The sequence below is a fragment of the Oncorhynchus nerka genome, linkage group LG24 (genome assembly GCF_034236695.1).
Source record: "Oncorhynchus nerka isolate Pitt River linkage group LG24, Oner_Uvic_2.0, whole genome shotgun sequence".
NCBI lineage: Eukaryota > Metazoa > Chordata > Actinopteri > Salmoniformes > Salmonidae > Oncorhynchus > Oncorhynchus nerka.
Window position 1 is genome coordinate 9,962,903 of NC_088419.1, and position 21,836 is coordinate 9,984,738.

The window sequence follows — 21,836 nt, forward strand, 5'->3', positions numbered from 1 at the left end:
ACAGTACACAGTACACAGTACTACAGAACATCACTACAGGTACTACAGAGTACAGTACACAGTACTACAGACCATCACTAAGCAGTACAGTACTACAGTACACAGTACACAGTACTACAGACCATCACTAAGGTAGAGTACAGTACACAGTACTACAGAACATCACTAAGGTAGAGTACACAGTACACAGTACTACAGAACATCACTAAGGTAGAGTACAGTACACAGAACATACTACAGAACATCACTAAGGTAGAGTACACAGTACACAGTACTACAGAGCATCACTAAGGTAGAGTACAGTACACAGTACTACAGACCATCACTAAGGTAGAGTACAGTACACAGTACTACAGAACATCACTAAGGTAGAGTACAGTACAGTACACAGTACTACAGAACATCACTAAGGTAGAGTACAGTACACAGTACTACAGACCATCACTAAGGTAGAGTACAGTACACAGTACTACAGACCATCACTAAGGTAGAGTACAGTACACAGTACTACAGAACATCACTAAGGTAGAGTACAGTACACAGTACTACAGGCCATCACTAAGGTAGAGTACAGTACACAGTACTACAGACCATCACTAAGGTAGAGTACAGTACACAGTACTACAGACCATCACTAAGGTAGAGTACAGTACACAGTACTACAGAACATCACTAAGGTAGAGTACAGTACACAGTACTACAGACCATCACTAAGGTAGAGTACAGTACACAGTACTACAGACCATCACTAAGGTAGAGTACAGTACACAGTACTACAGACCATCACTACAGACATCACTAAGGTAGAGTACAGTACACAGTACTACAGAACATAGAGTACAGTACACAGTACTACAGACCATCACTAAGGTAGAGTACAGTACACAGTACTACAGAACATCACTAAGGTAGAGTACAGTACACAGTACTACAGAGACCATCACTAAGGTAGAGTACAGTACACAGTACTACAGAACATCACTAAGGTAGAGTACAGTACACAGTACTACAGACCATCACTAAGGTAGAGTACAGTACACAGTACTACAGACCATCACTAAGGTAGAGTACAGTACACAGTACTACAGACCATCACTAAGGTAGAGTACAGTACACAGTACTACAGAACATCACTAAGGTAGAGTACAGTACACAGTACTACAGAACATCACTAAGGTAGAGTACAGTACACAGTACTACAGAACATCACTAAGGTAGAGTACAGTACACAGTACTACAGACCATCACTAAGGTAGAGTACAGTACACAGTACTACAGACCATCACTAAGGTAGAGTACAGTACACAGTACAGAACACACAGTACAGTACACAGACCATCACTAAGGTAGAGTACAGTACACAGTACTACAGACCATCACTAAGGTAGAGTACAGTACACAGTACACAGTACTCACAGTACAGTACACAGTACTACAGACCATCACTAAGGTAGAGTACAGTACACAGTACTACAGACCATCACTAAGGTAGAGTACAGTACACAGTACTACAGACCATCACTAGAGTACAGTAGAGTACAGTACACAGTACTACAGAACATCACTAAGGTAGAGTACAGTACACAGTACTACAGAACATCACTAAGGTAGAGTACACAGTACTACAGTACACAGTACTACAGAACATCACTAAGGTAGAGTACAGTACACAGACAGTACTGGAACAGACAATAGTGCATCACTTTTAAGGGGAGGGGGAGAAGGATTAGAGTATTCCAGGTGGGGTTTCAGGTGTCTCCGGAAGGTGGTGATTGACGTGAGGGAGTTTGTTCCACCATTGGGGGCCAGACCATCACTAAGGTAGAGTACAGTACACAGTGACACAGTACTTGTTTACAGACCATCAGCCTGGAGGTAAGGTAGAGTACAGTACACAGTACTACAGACCATCACTAAGGTAGAGTACAGTACACAGTACTACAGAACATCACTAAGGTAGAGTACACAGTACAGAGCATCACAGTACTACAGACCATCACTAAGGTAGAGTACAGTACACAGTACAGACCATCACTACAGTACACAGTCTACAGAACATCACTAAGGTAGAGTACAGTACACAGTACTACAGACCATCACTAAGGTAGAGTACAGTACACAGTACTACAGACCATCACTAAGGTAGAGTACAGTACACAGTACTACAGACCATCACTAAGGTAGAGTAGTACACAGTACACAGAACATCACTAAGGTAAGTACAGTACACAGTACAGTACAGAGCATCACTAAGGTAGAGTACAGTACACAGTACACAGTACTACAGAACATCACTAAGGTAGAGTACAGTACACAGTACTACAGAACATCACTAAGGTAGAGTACAGTACACAGTACTACAGAACATCACTAAGGTAGAGTACAGTACACAGTACTACAGACCATCACTAAGGTAGAGTACAGTACACAGTACTACAGACCATCACTAAGGTAGAGTACAGTACACAGTACTACAGACCATCACTAAGGTAGAGTACAGTACACAGTACTACAGACCATCACTAAGGTAGAGTACAGTACACAGTACTACAGAACATCACTAAAGGTAGTACACAGTACAGTACTACACACAGTACTACAGACCATCACTAAGGTAGAGTACAGTACACAGTACTACAGACCATCACTAAGGTAGAGTACAGTACACAGTACTACAGACCATCACTAAGGTAGAGTACAGTACACAGTACTACAGAACATCACTAAGGTAGAGTACAGTACACAGTACTACAGACCATCACTAAGGTAGAGTACAGTACACAGTACTACAGAACATCACTAAGGTAGAGTACAGTACACAGTACTACAGAACATCACTAAGGTAGAGTACAGTACACAGTACTACAGACCATCACTAAGGTAGAGTACAGTACACAGTACTACAGAACATCACTAAGGTAGAGTACAGTACACAGTACTACAGACCATCACTAAGGTAGAGTACAGTACACAGTACTACAGAACATCACTAAGGTAGAGTACAGTACACAGTACTACAGACCATCACTAAGGTAGAGTACAGTACACAGTACACAGTACTACAGAGCATCACTAAGGTAGAGTACAGTACACAGTACTACAGACCATCACTAAGGTAGAGTACAGTACACAGTACACAGTACTACAGAACATCACTAAGGTAGAGTACAGTACACAGTACTACAGAACATCACTAAGGTAGAGTACAGTACACAGTACTACAGACCATCACTAAGGTAGAGTACAGTACACAGTACTACAGACCATCACTAAGGTAGAGTACAGTACACAGTACTACAGAACATCACTAAGGTAGAGTACAGTACACAGTACTACAGACCATCACTAAGGTAGAGTACAGTACACAGTACACATTACTACAGACCATCACTAAGGTAGAGTACAGTACACAGTACTACAGACCATCACTAAGGTAGAGTACAGACCACACAGTACACAGTACTACAGAACATCACTAAGGTAGAGTACAGTACACAGTACTACAGAACATCACTAAGGTAGAGTATAGTACACAGTACTACAGAGCATCACTAAGGTAGAGTACAGTACACAGTACACAGTACTACAGACCATCACAAGGTAGAGTACAGTACACAGTACTACAGACCATCACTAAGGTAGAGTACAGTACACAGTACTACAGACCATCACTAAGGTAGAGTACAGCACACAGGTACACAGTCACTACAGAACATCACTCAAGGTAGAGTACAGTACACAGTACTACAGACCATCACTAAGGTAGAGTACAGTACACAGTACTACAGACCATCACTAGGGTAGAGTACAGTACAGTACACAGTACTACAGAACATCACTAAGGTAGAGTACAGTACACAGTACTACAGACCATCACTAAGGTAGAGTACAGTACACAGTACTACAGAACATCACTAAGGTAGAGTACAGTACACAGTACTCACAGAACATCACTAAGGTAGAGTACAGTACACAGTACTACAGACCATCACTAAGGTAGAGTACAGTACACAGTACTACAGACCATCACTAAGGTAGAGTACAGTACACAGTACTACAGACCATCACTAGGGTAGAGTACAGTACACAGTACACAGTACTACAGACCATCACTAAGGTAGAGTACAGTACACAGTACTACAGACCATCACTAAGGTAGAGTACAGTACACAGTACAGTACAGACCATCACTAAGGTAGAGTACAGTACACAGTACTACAGACCATCACTAAGGTAGAGTACAGTACACAGTACTACAGAACATCACTAAGGTAGAGTACAGTACACAGTACTACAGACCATCACTAAGGTAGAGTACAGTACACAGTACTACAGACCATCACTAAGGTAGAGTACAGTACACAGTACTACAGACCATCAGTACAGTACAGAACATCACTAAGGTAGAGTACAGTACACAGTACTACAGAACATCACTAAGGTAGAGTACAGTACACAGTACTACAGACCATCACTAAGGTAGAGTACAGTACACAGTACTACAGAACATCACTAAGGTAGAGTACAGTACACAGTACTACAGAACATCACTAAGGTAGAGTACAGTACACAGTACTACAGAACATCACTAAGGTAGAGTACAGTACACAGTACTACAGAACATCACTAAGGTAGAGTACAGTACACAGTACTACAGACCATCACTAAGGTAGAGTACAGTACACAGTACTACAGACCATCACTAAGGTAGAGTACAGTACACAGTACTACAGACCATCACTAAGGTAGAGTACAGTACACAGTACTACAGACCATCACTAGGGTAGAGTAGGTACAGTACAGTACACAGTACTACAGAACATCACTAAGGTAGAGTACAGTACACAGTACTACAGACCATCACTAAGGTAGAGTACAGTACACAGTACTACAGACCATCACTAAGGTAGTACTACAGTCACTAACAGTACAGTACACAGTACACAGTACTACAGACCATCACTAAGGTAGAGTACAGTACACAGTACTACAGAACATCACTAAGGTAGAGTACACAGTACACAGTACTACAGAACATCACTAAGGTAGAGTACAGTACACAGTACTACAGAACATCACTAAGGTAGAGTACAGTACACAGTACTACAGAACATCACTAAGGTAGAGTACAGTACACAGTACTACAGAACATCACTAAGGTAGAGTACAGTACACAGTACTACAGACCATCACTAAGGTAGAGTACAGTACACAGTACTACAGAACATCACTAAGGTAGAGTACAGTACACAGTACTACAGAACATCACTAAGGTAGAGTACAGTACACAGTACTACAGAACATCACTAAGGTAGAGTACAGTACACAGTACTACAGACCATCACTAAGGTAGAGTACAGTACACAGTACACAGTACTACAGAGCATCACTAAGGTAGAGTACAGTACACAGTACTACAGACCATCACTAAGGTAGAGTACAGTACACAGTACACAGTACTACAGAACATCACTAAGGTAGAGTACAGTACACAGTACTACAGAACATCACTAAGGTAGAGTACAGTACACAGTACTACAGACCATCACTAAGGTAGAGTACAGTACACAGTACTACAGACCATCACTAAGGTAGAGTACAGTACACAGTACTACAGAACATCACTAAGGTAGAGTACAGTACACAGTACTACAGGCCATCACTAAGGTAGAGTACAGTACACAGTACTACAGACCATCACTAAGGTAGAGTACAGTACACAGTACTACAGACCATCACTAAGGTAGAGTACAGTACACAGTACTACAGAACATCACTAAGGTAGAGTACAGTACACAGTACTACAGAACATCACTAAGGTAGAGTATAGTACACAGTACTACAGAGCATCACTAAGGTAGAGTACAGTACACAGTACACAGTACTACAGACCATCACCAAGGTAGAGTACAGTACACAGTACTACAGACCATCACTAAGGTAGAGTACAGTACACAGTACTACAGACCATCACTAAGGTAGAGTACAGTACACAGTACTACAGAACATCACTAAGGTAGAGTACAGTACACAGTACTACAGAACATCACTAAGGTAGAGTACAGTACACAGTACTACAGACCATCACTAAGGTAGAGTACAGTACACAGTACACAGTACTACAGACCATCACTAAGGTAGAGTACAGTACACAGTACTACAGACCATCACTAAGGTAGAGTACAGTACACAGTACTACAGAACATCACTAAGGTAGAGTACAGTACACAGTACTACAGAACATCACTAAGGTAGAGTACAGTACACAGTACTACAGAACATCACTAAGGTAGAGTACAGTACACAGGACTACAGGCCATCACTAAGGTAGAGTACAGTACACAGTACTACAGACCATCACTAGGGTAGAGTACAGTACACAGTACACATTACTACAGACCATCACTAAGGTAGAGTACAGTACACAGTACTACAGACCATCACTAGGGTAGAGTACAGTACACAGTACACAGTACTACAGAACATCACTAAGGTAGAGTACAGTACACAGTACTACAGACCATCACTAAGGTAGAGTACAGTACACAGTACTACAGACCATCACTAAGGTAGAGTACAGTACACAGTACACAGTACTACAGACCATCACTAAGGTAGAGTACAGTACACAGTACTACAGAACATCACTAAGGTAGAGTACAGTACACAGTACTACAGACCATCACTAAGGTACAGTACACAGTACACAGTACTACAGAGCATCACTAAGGTAGAGTACAGTACACAGTACTACAGAACATCACTAAGGTAGAGTACAGTACACAGTACTACAGAACATCACTAAGGTAGAGTACAGTACACAGTACTACAGACCATCACTAAGGTAGAGTACAGTACACAGTACTACAGAACATCACTAAGGTAGAGTACAGTACACAGTACTACAGAACATCACTAAGGTAGAGTACAGTACACAGTACTACAGAACATCACTAAGGTAGAGTACAGTACACAGTACTACAGAACATCACTAAGGTAGAGTACAGTACACAGGACTACAGGCCATCACTAAGGTAGAGTACAGTACACAGTACTACAGACCATCACTAGGGTAGAGTACAGTACACAGTACACATTACTACAGACCATCACTAAGGTAGAGTACAGTACACAGTACTACAGACCATCACTAGGGTAGAGTACAGTACACAGTACACAGTACTACAGAACATCACTAAGGTAGAGTACAGTACACAGTACTACAGACCATCACTAAGGTAGAGTACAGTACACAGTACTACAGACCATCACTAAGGTAGAGTACAGTACACAGTACACAGTACTACAGACCATCACTAAGGTAGAGTACAGTACACAGTACTACAGAACATCACTAAGGTAGAGTACAGTACACAGTACACAGTACTACAGAGCATCACTAAGGTAGAGTACAGTACACAGTACTACAGAACATCACTAAGGTAGAGTACAGTACACAGTACTACAGAACATCACTAAGGTAGAGTACAGTACACAGTACTACAGACCATCACTAAGGTAGAGTACAGTACACAGTACTACAGAACATCACTAAGGTAGAGTACAGTACACAGTACTACAGAACATCACTAAGGTAGAGTACAGTACACAGTACTACAGAACATCACTAAGGTAGAGTACAGTACACAGTACTACAGACCATCACTAAGGTAGAGTACAGTACACAGTACTACAGACCATCACTAAGGTAGAGTACAGTACACAGTACTACAGACCATCACTAAGGTAGAGTACAGTACACAGTACTACAGACCATCACTAAGGTAGAGTACAGTACACAGTACACAGTACTACAGACCATCACTAAGGTAGAGTACAGTACACAGTACTACAGACCATCACTAAGGTAGAGTACAGTACACAGTACTACAGACCATCACTAAGGTAGAGTACAGTACACAGTACACAGTACTACAGACCATCACTAAGGTAGAGTACAGTACACAGTACTACAGAACATCACTAAGGTAGAGTACAGTACACAGTACTACAGACCATCACTAAGGTAGAGTACAGTACACAGTACACAGTACTACAGAGCATCACTAAGGTAGAGTACAGTACACAGTACTACAGAACATCACTAAGGTAGAGTACAGTACACAGTACTACAGAACATCACTAAGGTAGAGTACAGTACACAGTACTACAGACCATCACTAAGGTAGAGTACAGTACACAGTACTACAGAACATCACTAAGGTAGAGTACAGTACACAGTACTACAGAACATCACTAAGGTAGAGTACAGTACACAGTACTACAGAACATCACTAAGGTAGAGTACAGTACACAGGACTACAGGCCATCACTAAGGTAGAGTACAGTACACAGTACTACAGACCATCACTAGGGTAGAGTACAGTACACAGTACACATTACTACAGACCATCACTAAGGTAGAGTACAGTACACAGTACTACAGACCATCACTAGGGTAGAGTACAGTACACAGTACACAGTACTACAGAACATCACTAAGGTAGAGTACAGTACACAGTACTACAGACCATCACTAAGGTAGAGTACAGTACACAGTACTACAGACCATCACTAAGGTAGAGTACAGTACACAGTACACAGTACTACAGACCATCACTAAGGTAGAGTACAGTACACAGTACTACAGAACATCACTAAGGTAGAGTACAGTACACAGTACTACAGACCATCACTAAGGTAGAGTACAGTACACAGTACACAGTACTACAGAGCATCACTAAGGTAGAGAACATCACAGTACACAGTACTACAGAACATCACTAAGGTAGAGTACAGTACACAGTACTACAGAACATCACTAAGGTAGAGTACAGTACACAGTACTACAGAACCATCACTAAGGTAGAGTACAGTACACAGTACTACAGAACATCACTAAGGTAGAGTACAGTACACAGTACTACAGAACATCACTAAGGTAGAGTACAGTACACAGTACTACAGAACATCACTAAGGTAGTACAGTACAGTACAGACCATCACAGTACTACAGACCATCACTAAGGTAGAGTACAGTACACAGTACTACAGACCATCACTAAGGTAGAGTACAGTACACAGTACTACAGAGCATCACTAAGGTAGAGTACAGTACACAGTACACAGTACTACAGACCATCACTAAGGTAGAGTACAGTACACAGTACTACAGACCATCACTAAGGTAGAGTACAGTACACAGTACTACAGACCATCACTAAGGTAGAGTACAGTACACAGTACACAGTACTACAGAGCATCACTAAGGTAGAGTACAGTACACAGTACTACAGAGCATCACTAAGGTAGAGTACAGTACACAGTACTACAGAGCATCACTAAGGTAGAGTACAGTACACAGTACTACAGACCATCACTAAGGTAGAGTACAGTACACAGTACTACAGACCCATCACTAAGGTAGAGTACAGTACACAGTACTACAGACCATCACTAAGGTAGAGTACAGTACACAGTACTACAGACCATCACTAAGGTAGAGTACAGTACACAGTACTACAGACCATCACTAAGGTAGAGTACAGTACACAGTACTACAGACCATCACTAAGGTAGAGTACAGTACACATTATACTTCAGTGCTTGAAGACCATCATTATGGCATGGTGCACACATGTAATTCAATCGAGGCCTGGGTCAAATACCCGAGTCAAACTGCGCTTAACTCTGAGTAATCCCAAAAAGTGCCAATTCCAAGCTAAACCAAGTGCACCCAAAAGGCCAATTTCAGGAGAGTATATATATATTTTTTATTTTCCCTCTCTCTCCTCCGTCCAGGTCGGCCTGTCCCTCCTGTTGTTGGCCACGGTGGTGATTGGCCTGTTGGCCGGCATGACCATAGGAGGGATGGATTTGACGCTGACCCTCCTGTCCCCTCCGCTCATGGCCACCGCTGCCCTCATGCCCCTCATTGGCTACACCTTCGGATACGTCCTGTCATACCTCTTCAAACTCAACGGATCGTAAGTCATGGTGACGATAGTGTTGATAAGGATTGTTTTCTCTTTAGTAAAAAAAAAACACTTTAAAAATAAGAGGAAAAAAAACATTTCCATTCCAGCTATTAACTCCATGTCAATCAATCCGTTCAAGTTGTCCTTATTTGGACTTCCTTCCCGTTCCTCAGGAGGCGGAGGACCATCTCCATGGAGACAGGCTGTCAGAACATCCAGCTGTGTTCCACCATTTTGAAGGTGGCATTCCCTCCCGATGTGATTGGTCCCCTCTACCTATTCCCTATGATCTACATAGTGTTTCAGGTGGGAGAGGCCTTACTGCTCATTGTCCTGTTCAGGGTTCACCGGAGGTTCTTCAAAACACCGGAGACAGGTAGGCTCGACTGACCCTGTTCGTGAGTGATACAGTTACTGTGGGAGCAAATGGTACATATAGGACAGATATAATAGTATAGAGCAAAGATGTACATCAGACCACAGGAGAAGAGAGAGACACATAGTCAGACATACCAAAGAGCACACCAAGCTAAACAGAAAGTATGAAGGACAAAAGATACAGGCCCATAAAATAAGATGATGAAGGAAATGTTAGAGAGACACATAGTCTACTAGTCCTAATAAGGACATACCAAAGAGCACACCAAGCTAAACATAAGTGGCCCATAGGATAGACGGGCATATATTATTTTTAGGACATGAAGGGGTCCTGGCACCATTATAACTTGACTGAAAGCAGATATGGGCGTTTATGGGGCGTAAAACAAGCAGGAAGCTCAGATTGAAGGATAATGGTGGCAGATGGACTGAGGGAAGTAACTTCATGTGGGATGGTCTCATATGTTGTGTGTGTATAAATACAGAGTCAGAGCTCAGGGGAGGGAGTTGGTCCGCGGACCATCTAGGCTTCTGATATGTTTTGTATTAAAAGCCTTTATTGAATTCACAAGTTCTTGTAAGTGTTATATTTGTAAGATGATTTTCCACCACATTACAGACCCAGATATCAGGTCACTGGAGGTTCACACCTCAACTAGGAGAAGGTTACCCTTGTCCATCACTGTTTTGTAAAATACTAAATTGATCCAAGATCAGCACTCCAACTCAGACTATAATACAGACCCAGTCTCCTACTCAGACTATAATACAGACCCAGTCTCCTACTCAGACTATAATACAGGCCCAGTCTCCTACTCAGACTATAATACAGGCCCAGTCTCCTACTCAGACTATAATACAGACCCAGTCTCCTACTCAGACTATAATACAGACCCAGTCTCCTACTCAGACTATAATACAGACCCAGTCTCCTACTCAGACTATAATACAGGCCCAGTCTCCTACTCAGACTATAATACAGGCCCAGTCTCCTACTCAGACTATAATACAGACCCAGTCTCCTACTCAGACTATAATACAGACCCAGTCTCCTACTCAGACTATAATACAGACCCAGTCTCCTACTCAGACTATAATACAGGCCCAGTCTCCTACTCAGACTATAATACAGACCCAGTCTCATACTCAGACGTTAGGAATACAGGCCCAGTCTCCTACTCAGACTATAATACAGACCCAGTCTCCTACTCAGACTATAATACAGACCCAGTCTCATACTCAGACGTTAGGAATACAGGCCCAGTCTCCTACTCAGACTATAATACAGGCCCAGTCTCCTACTCAGACTATAATACAGACCCAGTCTCCTACTCAGACTATAATACAGACCCAGTCTCCTACTCAGACTATAATACAGGCCCAGTCTCCTACTCAGACTATAATACAGGCCCAGTCTCCTACTCAGACTATAATACAGACCCAGTCTCCTACTCAGACTATAATACAGGCCCAGTCTCCTACTCAGACTATAATACAGGCCCAGTCTCCTACTCAGACTATAATACAGACCCAGTCTCCTACTCAGACTATAATACAGACCCAGTCTCCTACTCAGACTATAATACAGACCCAGTCTCCTACTCAGACTATAATACAGGCCCAGTCTCCTACTCAGACTATAATACAGGCCCAGTCTCCTACTCAGACTATAATACAGGCCCAGTCTCCTACTCAGACTATAATACAGGCCCAGTCTCCTACTCAGACTATAATACAGACCCAGTCTCCTACTCAGACTATAACACAGGCCCAGTCTCCTACTCAGACTATAATACAGGCCCAGTCTCCTACTCAGACTATAATACAGGCCCAGTCTCCTACTCAGACTATAATACAGGCCCAGTCTCCTACTCAGACTATAATACAGACCCAGTCTCCTACTCAGACTATAATACAGACCCAGTCTCCTACTCAGACTATAATACAGACCCAGTCTCCTACTCAGACTATAATACAGGCCCAGTCTCCTACTCAGACTATAATACAGGCCCAGTCTCCTACTCAGACTATAATACAGGCCCAGTCTCCTACTCAGACTATAATACAGGCCCAGTCTCCTACTCAGACTATAATACAGTCCCAGTCTCCTACTCAGACTATAACACAGGCCCAGTCTCCTACTCAGACTATAATACAGGCCCAGTCTCCTACTCAGACTATAATACAGACCCAGTCTCCTACTCAGACTATAATACAGACCCAGTCTCCTACTCAGACTATAAAACAGACCCAGTCTCCTACTCAGATTATAATACAGACCCAGTCTCCTACTCAGACTATAATACAGACCCAGTCTCCTACTCAGACTATAATACAGACCCAGTCTCCTACTCAGACTATAACACAGGCCCAGTCTCCTACTCAGACTATAACACAGGCCCAGTCTCCTACTCAGACTATAACACAGGCCCAGTCTCCTACTCAGACTATAATACAGACCCAGTCTCCTACTCAGAATATAATACAGACCCAGTCTCCTACTCAGACTATAATACAGACCCAGTCTCCTACTCAGACTATAACACAGGCCCAGTCTCCTACTCAGACTATAATACAGGCCCAGTCTCCTACTCAGACTTTATGAATACAGACCCAGTCTCCTACTCAGACTTTATGAATACAGGCCCAGTCTCCTACTCAGACTATAATACAGGCCCAGTCTCCTACTCAGACTATAATACAGGCCCAGTCTCCTACTCAGACTATAATACAGGCCCAGTCTCCTACTCAGACTATAATACAGGCCCAGTCTCCTACTCAGACTATAATACAGGCCCAGTCTCCTACTCAGAATTTAATACAGACCCAGTCTCCTACTCAGACTATAATACAGGCCCAGTCTCCTACTCAGACTATAATACAGGCCCAGTCTCCTACTCAGACTATAATACAGGCCCAGTCTCCTACTCAGACTATAATACAGGCCCAGTCTCATACTCAGACGTTAGGAATACAGGCCCAGTCTCCTACTCAGACTAATACAGGCCCAGTCTCCTACTCAGACTAATACAGGCCCAGTCTCCTACTCAGACTATAATACAGGCCCAGTCTCCTACTCAGACTAATACAGGCCCAGTCTCCTACTCAGACTAATACAGGCCCAGTCTCCTACTCAGAATTTAATACAGGCCCAGTCTCCTACTCAGACTTTAATACAGGCCCAGTCTCCTACTCAGAATTTAATACAGGCCCAGTCTCCTACTCAGACTATAATACAGGCCCAGTCTCCTACTCAGACTTTATGAATACAGACCCAGTCTCATACTCAGACGTTAGGAATACAGGCCCAGTCTCCTACTCAGACTTTAATATAGGCCCAGTCTCCTACTCAGACTAATACAGGCCCAGTCTCCTACTCAGACTATAATACAGGCCCAGTCTCCTACTCAGACTATAATACAGGCCCAGTCTCCTACTCAGACTATAATACAGACCCAGTCTCCTACTCAGACTATAATACAGACCCAGTCTCCTACTCAGACTATAATACAGACCCAGTCTCCTACTCAGACTATAATACAGGCCCAGTCTCCTACTCAGACTATAATACAGGCCCAGTCTCCTACTCAGACTTTATGAATACAGACCCAGTCTCCTACTCAGACTTTATGAATACAGACCCAGTCTCCTACTCAGACTATAATACAGGCCCAGTCTCCTACTCAGACTATAATACAGGCCCAGTCTCCTACTCAGACTATAATACAGGCCCAGTCTCCTACTCAGACTATAATACAGGCCCAGTCTCCTACTCAGACTATAATACAGGCCCAGTCTCCTACTCAGACTATAATACAGACCCAGTCTCCTACTCAGACTATAATACAGACCCAGTCTCCTACTAAGACTATAATACAGACCCAGTCTCCTACTCAGACTTTATGAATACAGACCCAGTCTCCTACTCAGACTATAATACAGGCCCAGTCTCCTACTAAGACTATAATACAGACCCAGTCTCCTACTCAGACTTTATGAATACAGACCCAGTCTCCTACTCAGACTATAATACAGGCCCAGTCTCCTACTCAGACTTTATGAATACAGACCCAGTCTCCTACTCAGACTATAACACAGGCCCAGTCTCCTACTCAGACTATAATACAGACCCAGTCTCCTACTCAGAATATAATACAGACCCAGTCTCCTACTCAGACTATAATACAGACCCAGTCTCCTACTCAGACTATAACACAGGCCCAGTCTCCTACTCAGACTATAATACAGACGCAGTCTCCTACTCAGACTATAATACAGGCCCAGTCTCCTACTCAGACTTTATGAATACAGACCCAGTCTCCTACTCAGACTTTATGAATACAGGCCCAGTCTCCTACTCAGACTATAATACAGGCCCAGTCTCCTACTCAGACTATAATACAGGCCCAGTCTCCTACTCAGACTATAATACAGGCCCAGTCTCCTACTCAGACTATAATACAGGCCCAGTCTCCTACTCAGACTATAATACAGGCCCAGTCTCATACTCAGACGTTAGGAATACAGGCCCAGTCTCCTACTCAGACTAATACAGGCCCAGTCTCCTACTCAGACTAATACAGGCCCAGTCTCCTACTCAGACTATAATACAGGCCCAGTCTCCTACTCAGACTATAATACAGGCCCAGTCTCCTACTCAGACTATAATACAGGCCCAGTCTCCTACTCAGACTATAATACAGGCCCAGTCTCATACTCAGACGTTAGGAATACAGGCCCAGTCTCCTACTCAGACTAATACAGGCCCAGTCTCCTACTCAGACTAATACAGGCCCAGTCTCCTACTCAGACTATAATACAGGCCCAGTCTCCTACTCAGACTTTAATAAAGACCCAGTCTCCTACTCAGACTAATACAGGCCCAGTCTCCTACTCAGACTAATACAGGCCCAGTCTCCTACTCAGAATTTAATACAGGCCCAGTCTCCTACTCAGACTTTAATACAGGCCCAGTCTCCTACTCAGAATTTAATACAGGCCCAGTCTCCTACTCAGACTATAATACAGACCCAGTCTCCTACTCAGACTATAATACAGGCCCAGTCTCCTACTCAGACTATAATACAGGCCCAGTCTCCTACTCAGACTTTATGAATACAGACCCAGTCTCCTACTCAGACTTTATGAATACAGACCCAGTCTCCTACTCAGACTATAATACAGGCCCGGTCTCCTACTCAGACTATAATACAGGCCCAGTCTCCTACTCAGACTATAATACAGGCCCAGTCTCCTACTCAGACTATAATACAGGCCCAGTCTCCTACTCAGACTATAATACAGGCCCAGTCTCCTACTCAGACTATAATACAGACCCAGTCTCCTACTCAGACTATAATACAGACCCAGTCTCCTACTAAGACTATAATACAGACCCAGTCTCCTACTCAGACTTTATGAATACAGACCCAGTCTCCTACTCAGACTATAACACAGGCCCAGTCTCCTACTCAGACTATAATACAGACCCAGTCTCCTACTCAGAATATAATACAGACCCAGTCTCCTACTCAGACTATAATACAGGCCCAGTCTCCTACTCAGACTTTATGAATACAGACCCAGTCTCCTACTCAGACTTTATGAATACAGGCCCAGTCTCCTACTCAGACTATAATACAGGCCCAGTCTCCTACTCAGACTATAATACAGGCCCAGTCTCCTACTCAGACTATAATACAGGCCCAGTCTCCTACTCAGACTATAATACAGGCCCAGTCTCCTACTCAGACTTTATGAATACAGACCCAGTCTCCTACTCAGACTATAACACAGGCCCAGTCTCCTACTCAGACTATAATACAGACCCAGTCTCCTACTCAGAATATAATACAGACCCAGTCTCCTACTCAGACTATAATACAGGCCCAGTCTCCTACTCAGACTTTATGAATACAGACCCAGTCTCCTACTCAGACTTTATGAATACAGGCCCAGTCTCCTACTCAGACTATAATACAGGCCCAGTCTCCTACTCAGACTATAATACAGGCCCAGTCTCCTACTCAGACTATAATACAGGCCCAGTCTCCTACTCAGACTATAATACAGGCCCAGTCTCCTACTCAGACTATAATACAGGCCCAGTCTCATACTCAGACGTTAGGAATACAGGCCCAGTCTCCTACTCAGACTAATACAGGCCCAGTCTCCTACTCAGACTAATACAGGCCCAGTCTCCTACTCAGACTATAATACAGGCCCAGTCTCCTACTCAGACTATAATACAGGCCCAGTCTCCTACTCAGACTATAATACAGGCCCAGTCTCCTACTCAGACTATAATACAGGCCCAGTCTCATACTCAGACGTTAGGAATACAGGCCCAGTCTCCTACTCAGACTAATACAGGCCCAGTCTCCTACTCAGACTAATACAGGCCCAGTCTCCTACTCAGACTATAATACAGGCCCAGTCTCCTACTCAGACTTTAATAAAGACCCAGTCTCCTACTCAGACTAATACAGGCCCAGTCTCCTACTCAGACTAATACAGGCCCAGTCTCCTACTCAGAATTTAATACAGGCCCAGTCTCCTACTCAGACTTTAATACAGGCCCAGTCTCCTACTCAGAATTTAATACAGGCCCAGTCTCCTACTCAGACTATAATACAGGCCCAGTCTCCTACTCAGACTATAATACAGGCCCAGTCTCCTACTCAGACTTTATGAATACAGACCCAGTCTCATACTCAGACGTTAGGAATACAGGCCCAGTCTCCTACTCAGACTTTAATATAGGCCCAGTCTCCTACTCAGACTAATACAGGCCCAGTCTCCTACTCAGACTATAATACAGGCCCAGTCTCCTACTCAGACTATAATACAGGCCCAGTCTCCTACTCAGACTATAATACAGACCCAGTCTCCTACTCAGACTATAATACAGACCCAGTCTCCTACTCAGACTATAATACAGACCCAGTCTCCTACTCAGACTTTATGAATACAGACCCAGTCTCATACTCAGACGTTAGGAATACAGGCCCAGTCTCCTACTCAGACTTTAATATAGGCCCAGTCTCCTACTCAGACTAATACAGGCCCAGTCTCCTACTCAGACTATAATACAGGCCCAGTCTCCTACTCAGACTATAATACAGGCCCAGTCTCCTACTCAGACTATAATACAGGCCCAGTCTCCTACTCAGACTATAATACAGGCCCAGTCTCCTACTCAGACTATAATACAGGCCCAGTCTCCTACTCAGACTATAATACAGACCCAGTCTCCTACTCAGACTATAATACAGACCCAGTCTCCTACTAAGACTATAATACAGACCCAGTCTCCTACTCAGACTTTATGAATACAGACCCAGTCTCCTACTCAGACTATAATACAGGCCCAGTCTCCTACTAAGACTATAATACAGACCCAGTCTCCTACTCAGACTTTATGAATACAGACCCAGTCTCCTACTCAGACTATAATACAGGCCCAGTCTCCTACTCAGACTTTATGAATACAGACCCAGTCTCCTACTCAGACTATAACACAGGCCCAGTCTCCTACTCAGACTATAATACAGACCCAGTCTCCTACTCAGAATATAATACAGACCCAGTCTCCTACTCAGACTATAATACAGACCCAGTCTCCTACTCAGACTATAACACAGGCCCAGTCTCCTACTCAGACTATAATACAGACGCAGTCTCCTACTCAGACTATAATACAGGCCCAGTCTCCTACTCAGACTTTATGAATACAGACCCAGTCTCCTACTCAGACTTTATGAATACAGGCCCAGTCTCCTACTCAGACTATAATACAGGCCCAGTCTCCTACTCAGACTATAATACAGGCCCAGTCTCCTACTCAGACTATAATACAGGCCCAGTCTCATACTCAGACGTTAGGAATACAGGCCCAGTCTCCTACTCAGACTAATACAGGCCCAGTCTCCTACTCAGACTAATACAGGCCCAGTCTCCTACTCAGACTATAATACAGGCCCAGTCTCCTACTCAGACTATAATACAGGCCCAGTCTCCTACTCAGACTATAATACAGGCCCAGTCTCCTACTCAGACTATAATACAGGCCCAGTCTCATACTCAGACGTTAGGAATACAGGCCCAGTCTCCTACTCAGACTAATACAGGCCCAGTCTCCTACTCAGACTAATACAGGCCCAGTCTCCTACTCAGACTATAATACAGGCCCAGTCTCCTACTCAGACTTTAATAAAGACCCAGTCTCCTACTCAGACTAATACAGGCCCAGTCTCCTACTCAGACTAATACAGGCCCAGTCTCCTACTCAGAATTTAATACAGGCCCAGTCTCCTACTCAGACTTTAATACAGGCCCAGTCTCCTACTCAGAATTTAATACAGGCCCAGTCTCCTACTCAGACTATAATACAGGCCCAGTCTCCTACTCAGACTATAATACAGGCCCAGTCTCCTACTCAGACTTTATGAATACAGACCCAGTCTCATACTCAGACGTTAGGAATACAGGCCCAGTCTCCTACTCAGACTTTAATATAGGCCCAGTCTCCTACTCAGACTAATACAGGCCCAGTCTCCTACTCAGACTATAATACAGGCCCAGTCTCCTACTCAGACTATAATACAGGCCCAGTCTCCTACTCAGACTATAATACAGACCCAGTCTCCTACTCAGACTATAATACAGACCCAGTCTCCTACTCAGACTATAATACAGACCCAGTCTCCTACTCAGACTTTATGAATACAGACCCAGTCTCATACTCAGACGTTAGGAATACAGGCCCAGTCTCCTACTCAGACTTTAATATAGGCCCAGTCTCCTACTCAGACTAATACAGGCCCAGTCTCCTACTCAGACTATAATACAGGCCCAGTCTCCTACTCAGACTATAATACAGGCCCAGTCTCCTACTCAGACTATAATACAGACCCAGTCTCCTACTCAGACTATAATACAGACCCAGTCTCCTACTCAGACTATAATACAGACCCAGTCTCCTACTCAGACTATAATACAGGCCCAGTCTCCTACTCAGACTATAATACAGGCCCAGTCTCCTACTCAGACTTTATGAATACAGACCCAGTCTCCTACTCAGACTTTATGAATACAGACCCAGTCTCCTACTCAGACTATAATACAGGCCCAGTCTCCTACTCAGACTATAATACAGGCCCAGTCTCCTACTCAGACTATAATACAGGCCCAGTCTCCTACTCAGACTATAATACAGGCCCAGTCTCCTACTCAGACTATAATACAGGCCCAGTCTCCTACTCAGACTATAATACAGGCCCAGTCTCCTACTCAGACTATAATACAGGCCCAGTCTCCTACTAAGACTATAATACAGACCCAGTCTCCTACTCAGACTTTATGAATACAGACCCAGTCTCCTACTCAGACTATAATACAGGCCCAGTCTCCTACTCAGACTTTATGAATACAGACCCAGTCTCCTACTCAGACTATAATACAGGCCCAGTCTCCTACTCAGACTTTATGAATACAGGCCCAGTCTCCTACTCAGACTTTAATACAGGCCCAGTCTCCTACTCAGACTATAATACAGACCCAGTCTCCTACTCAGACTATAATACAGGCCCAGTCTCCTACTCAGACTAATACAGGCCCAGTCTCCTACTCAGACTATAATACAGGCCCAGTCTCCTACTCAGACTTTATGAATACAGGCCCAGTCTCCTACTCAGACTATAATACAGGCCCAGTCTCCTACTCAGACTATAATACAGGCCCAGTCTCCTACTCAGACTATAATACAGGCCCAGTCTCCTACTCAGACTATAATACAGGCCCAGTCTCCTACTCAGACTATAATACAGGCCCAGTCTCCTACTCAGACTATAATACAGGCCCAGTCTCCTACTCAGACTATAATACAGGCCCAGTCTCCTACTCAGACTATAATACAGGCCCAGTCTCCTACTCAGAATTTAATACAGACCCAGTCTCCTACTCAGACTATAATACAGGCCCAGTCTCCTACTCAGACTATAATACAGGCCCAGTCTCCTACTCAGACTATAATACAGGCCCAGTCTCCTACTCAGACTATAATACAGGCCCAGTCTCCTACTCAGACTATAATACAGGCCCAGTCTCCTACTCAGACGTTAGGAATACAGGCCCAATCTCCTACTCAGACTTTAATACAGGCCCAGTCTCCTACTCAGACTATAATACAGGCCCAGTCTCCTACTCAGACTATAATACAGGCCCAGTCTCCTACTCAGACTATAATACAGGCCCAGTCTCCTACTCAGACTATAATACAGGCCCAATCTCCTACTCAGACTTTAATAAAGACCCAGTCTCCTACTCAGACTAATACAGGCCCAGTCTCCTACTCAGACTAATACAGGCCCAGTCTCCTACTCAGACTATAATACAGGCCCAGTCTCCTACTCAGACTATAATACAGGCCCAGTCTCATACTCAGACGTTAGGAATACAGGCCCAGTCTCCTACTCAGACTAATACAGGCCCAGTCTCCTACTCAGACTAATACAGGCCCAGTCTCCTACTCAGACTATAATACAGGCCCAGTCTCCTACTCAGACTTTAATAAAGACCCAGTCTCCTACTCAGACTAATACAGGCCCAGTCTCCTACTCAGACTAATACAGGCCCAGTCTCCTACTCAGAATTTAATACAGGCCCAGTCTCCTACTCAGACTTTAATACAGGCCCAGTCTCCTACTCAGAATTTAATACAGGCCCAGTCTCCTACTCAGACTATAATACAGACCCAGTCTCCTACTCAGACTATAATACAGGCCCAGTCTCCTACTCAGACTATAATACAGGCCCAGTCTCCTACTCAGACTTTATGAATACAGACCCAGTCTCCTACTCAGACTTTATGAATACAGACCCAGTCTCCTACTCAGACTATAATACAGGCCCAGTCTCCTACTCAGACTATAATACAGGCCCAGTCTCCTACTCAGACTATAATACAGGCCCAGTCTCCTACTCAGACTATAATACAGGCCCAGTCTCCTACTCAGACTATAATACAGGCCCAGTCTCCTACTCAGACTATAATACAGACCCAGTCTCCTACTCAGACTATAATACAGACCCAGTCTCCTACTAAGACTATAATACAGACCCAGTCTCCTACTCAGACTTTATGAATACAGACCCAGTCTCCTACTCAGACTATAATACAGGCCCAGTCTCCTACTAAGACTATAATACAGACCCAGTCTCCTACTCAGACTTTATGAATACAGACCCAGTCTCCTACTCAGACTATAATACAGGCCCAGTCTCCTACTCAGACTTTATGAATACAGACCCAGTCTCCTACTCAGACTATAACACAGGCCCAGTCTCCTACTCAGACTATAATACAGACCCAGTCTCCTACTCAGAATATAATACAGACCCAGTCTCCTACTCAGACTATAATACAGACCCAGTCTCCTACTCAGACTATAACACAGGCCCAGTCTCCTACTCAGACTATAA

The 21,836-nt window shown here is 43.7% G+C and overlaps 1 protein-coding gene across 1 annotated transcript in view; it reads left to right on the top strand.

Annotated features, from left to right (window-relative positions):
- LOC115118126 (hepatic sodium/bile acid cotransporter-like) overlaps positions 1-21,836 on the top strand; it is a 68,596-nt gene that overhangs the window by 27,975 nt on the left and 18,785 nt on the right. The window contains exons 6-7 of the mRNA XM_065008598.1: positions 9,802-9,986; positions 10,151-10,353. Of these exons, the coding sequence (XP_064864670.1) occupies positions 9,802-9,986; positions 10,151-10,353 (388 nt within the window). The remainder of the gene's footprint in view (positions 1-9,801; positions 9,987-10,150; positions 10,354-21,836) is intronic.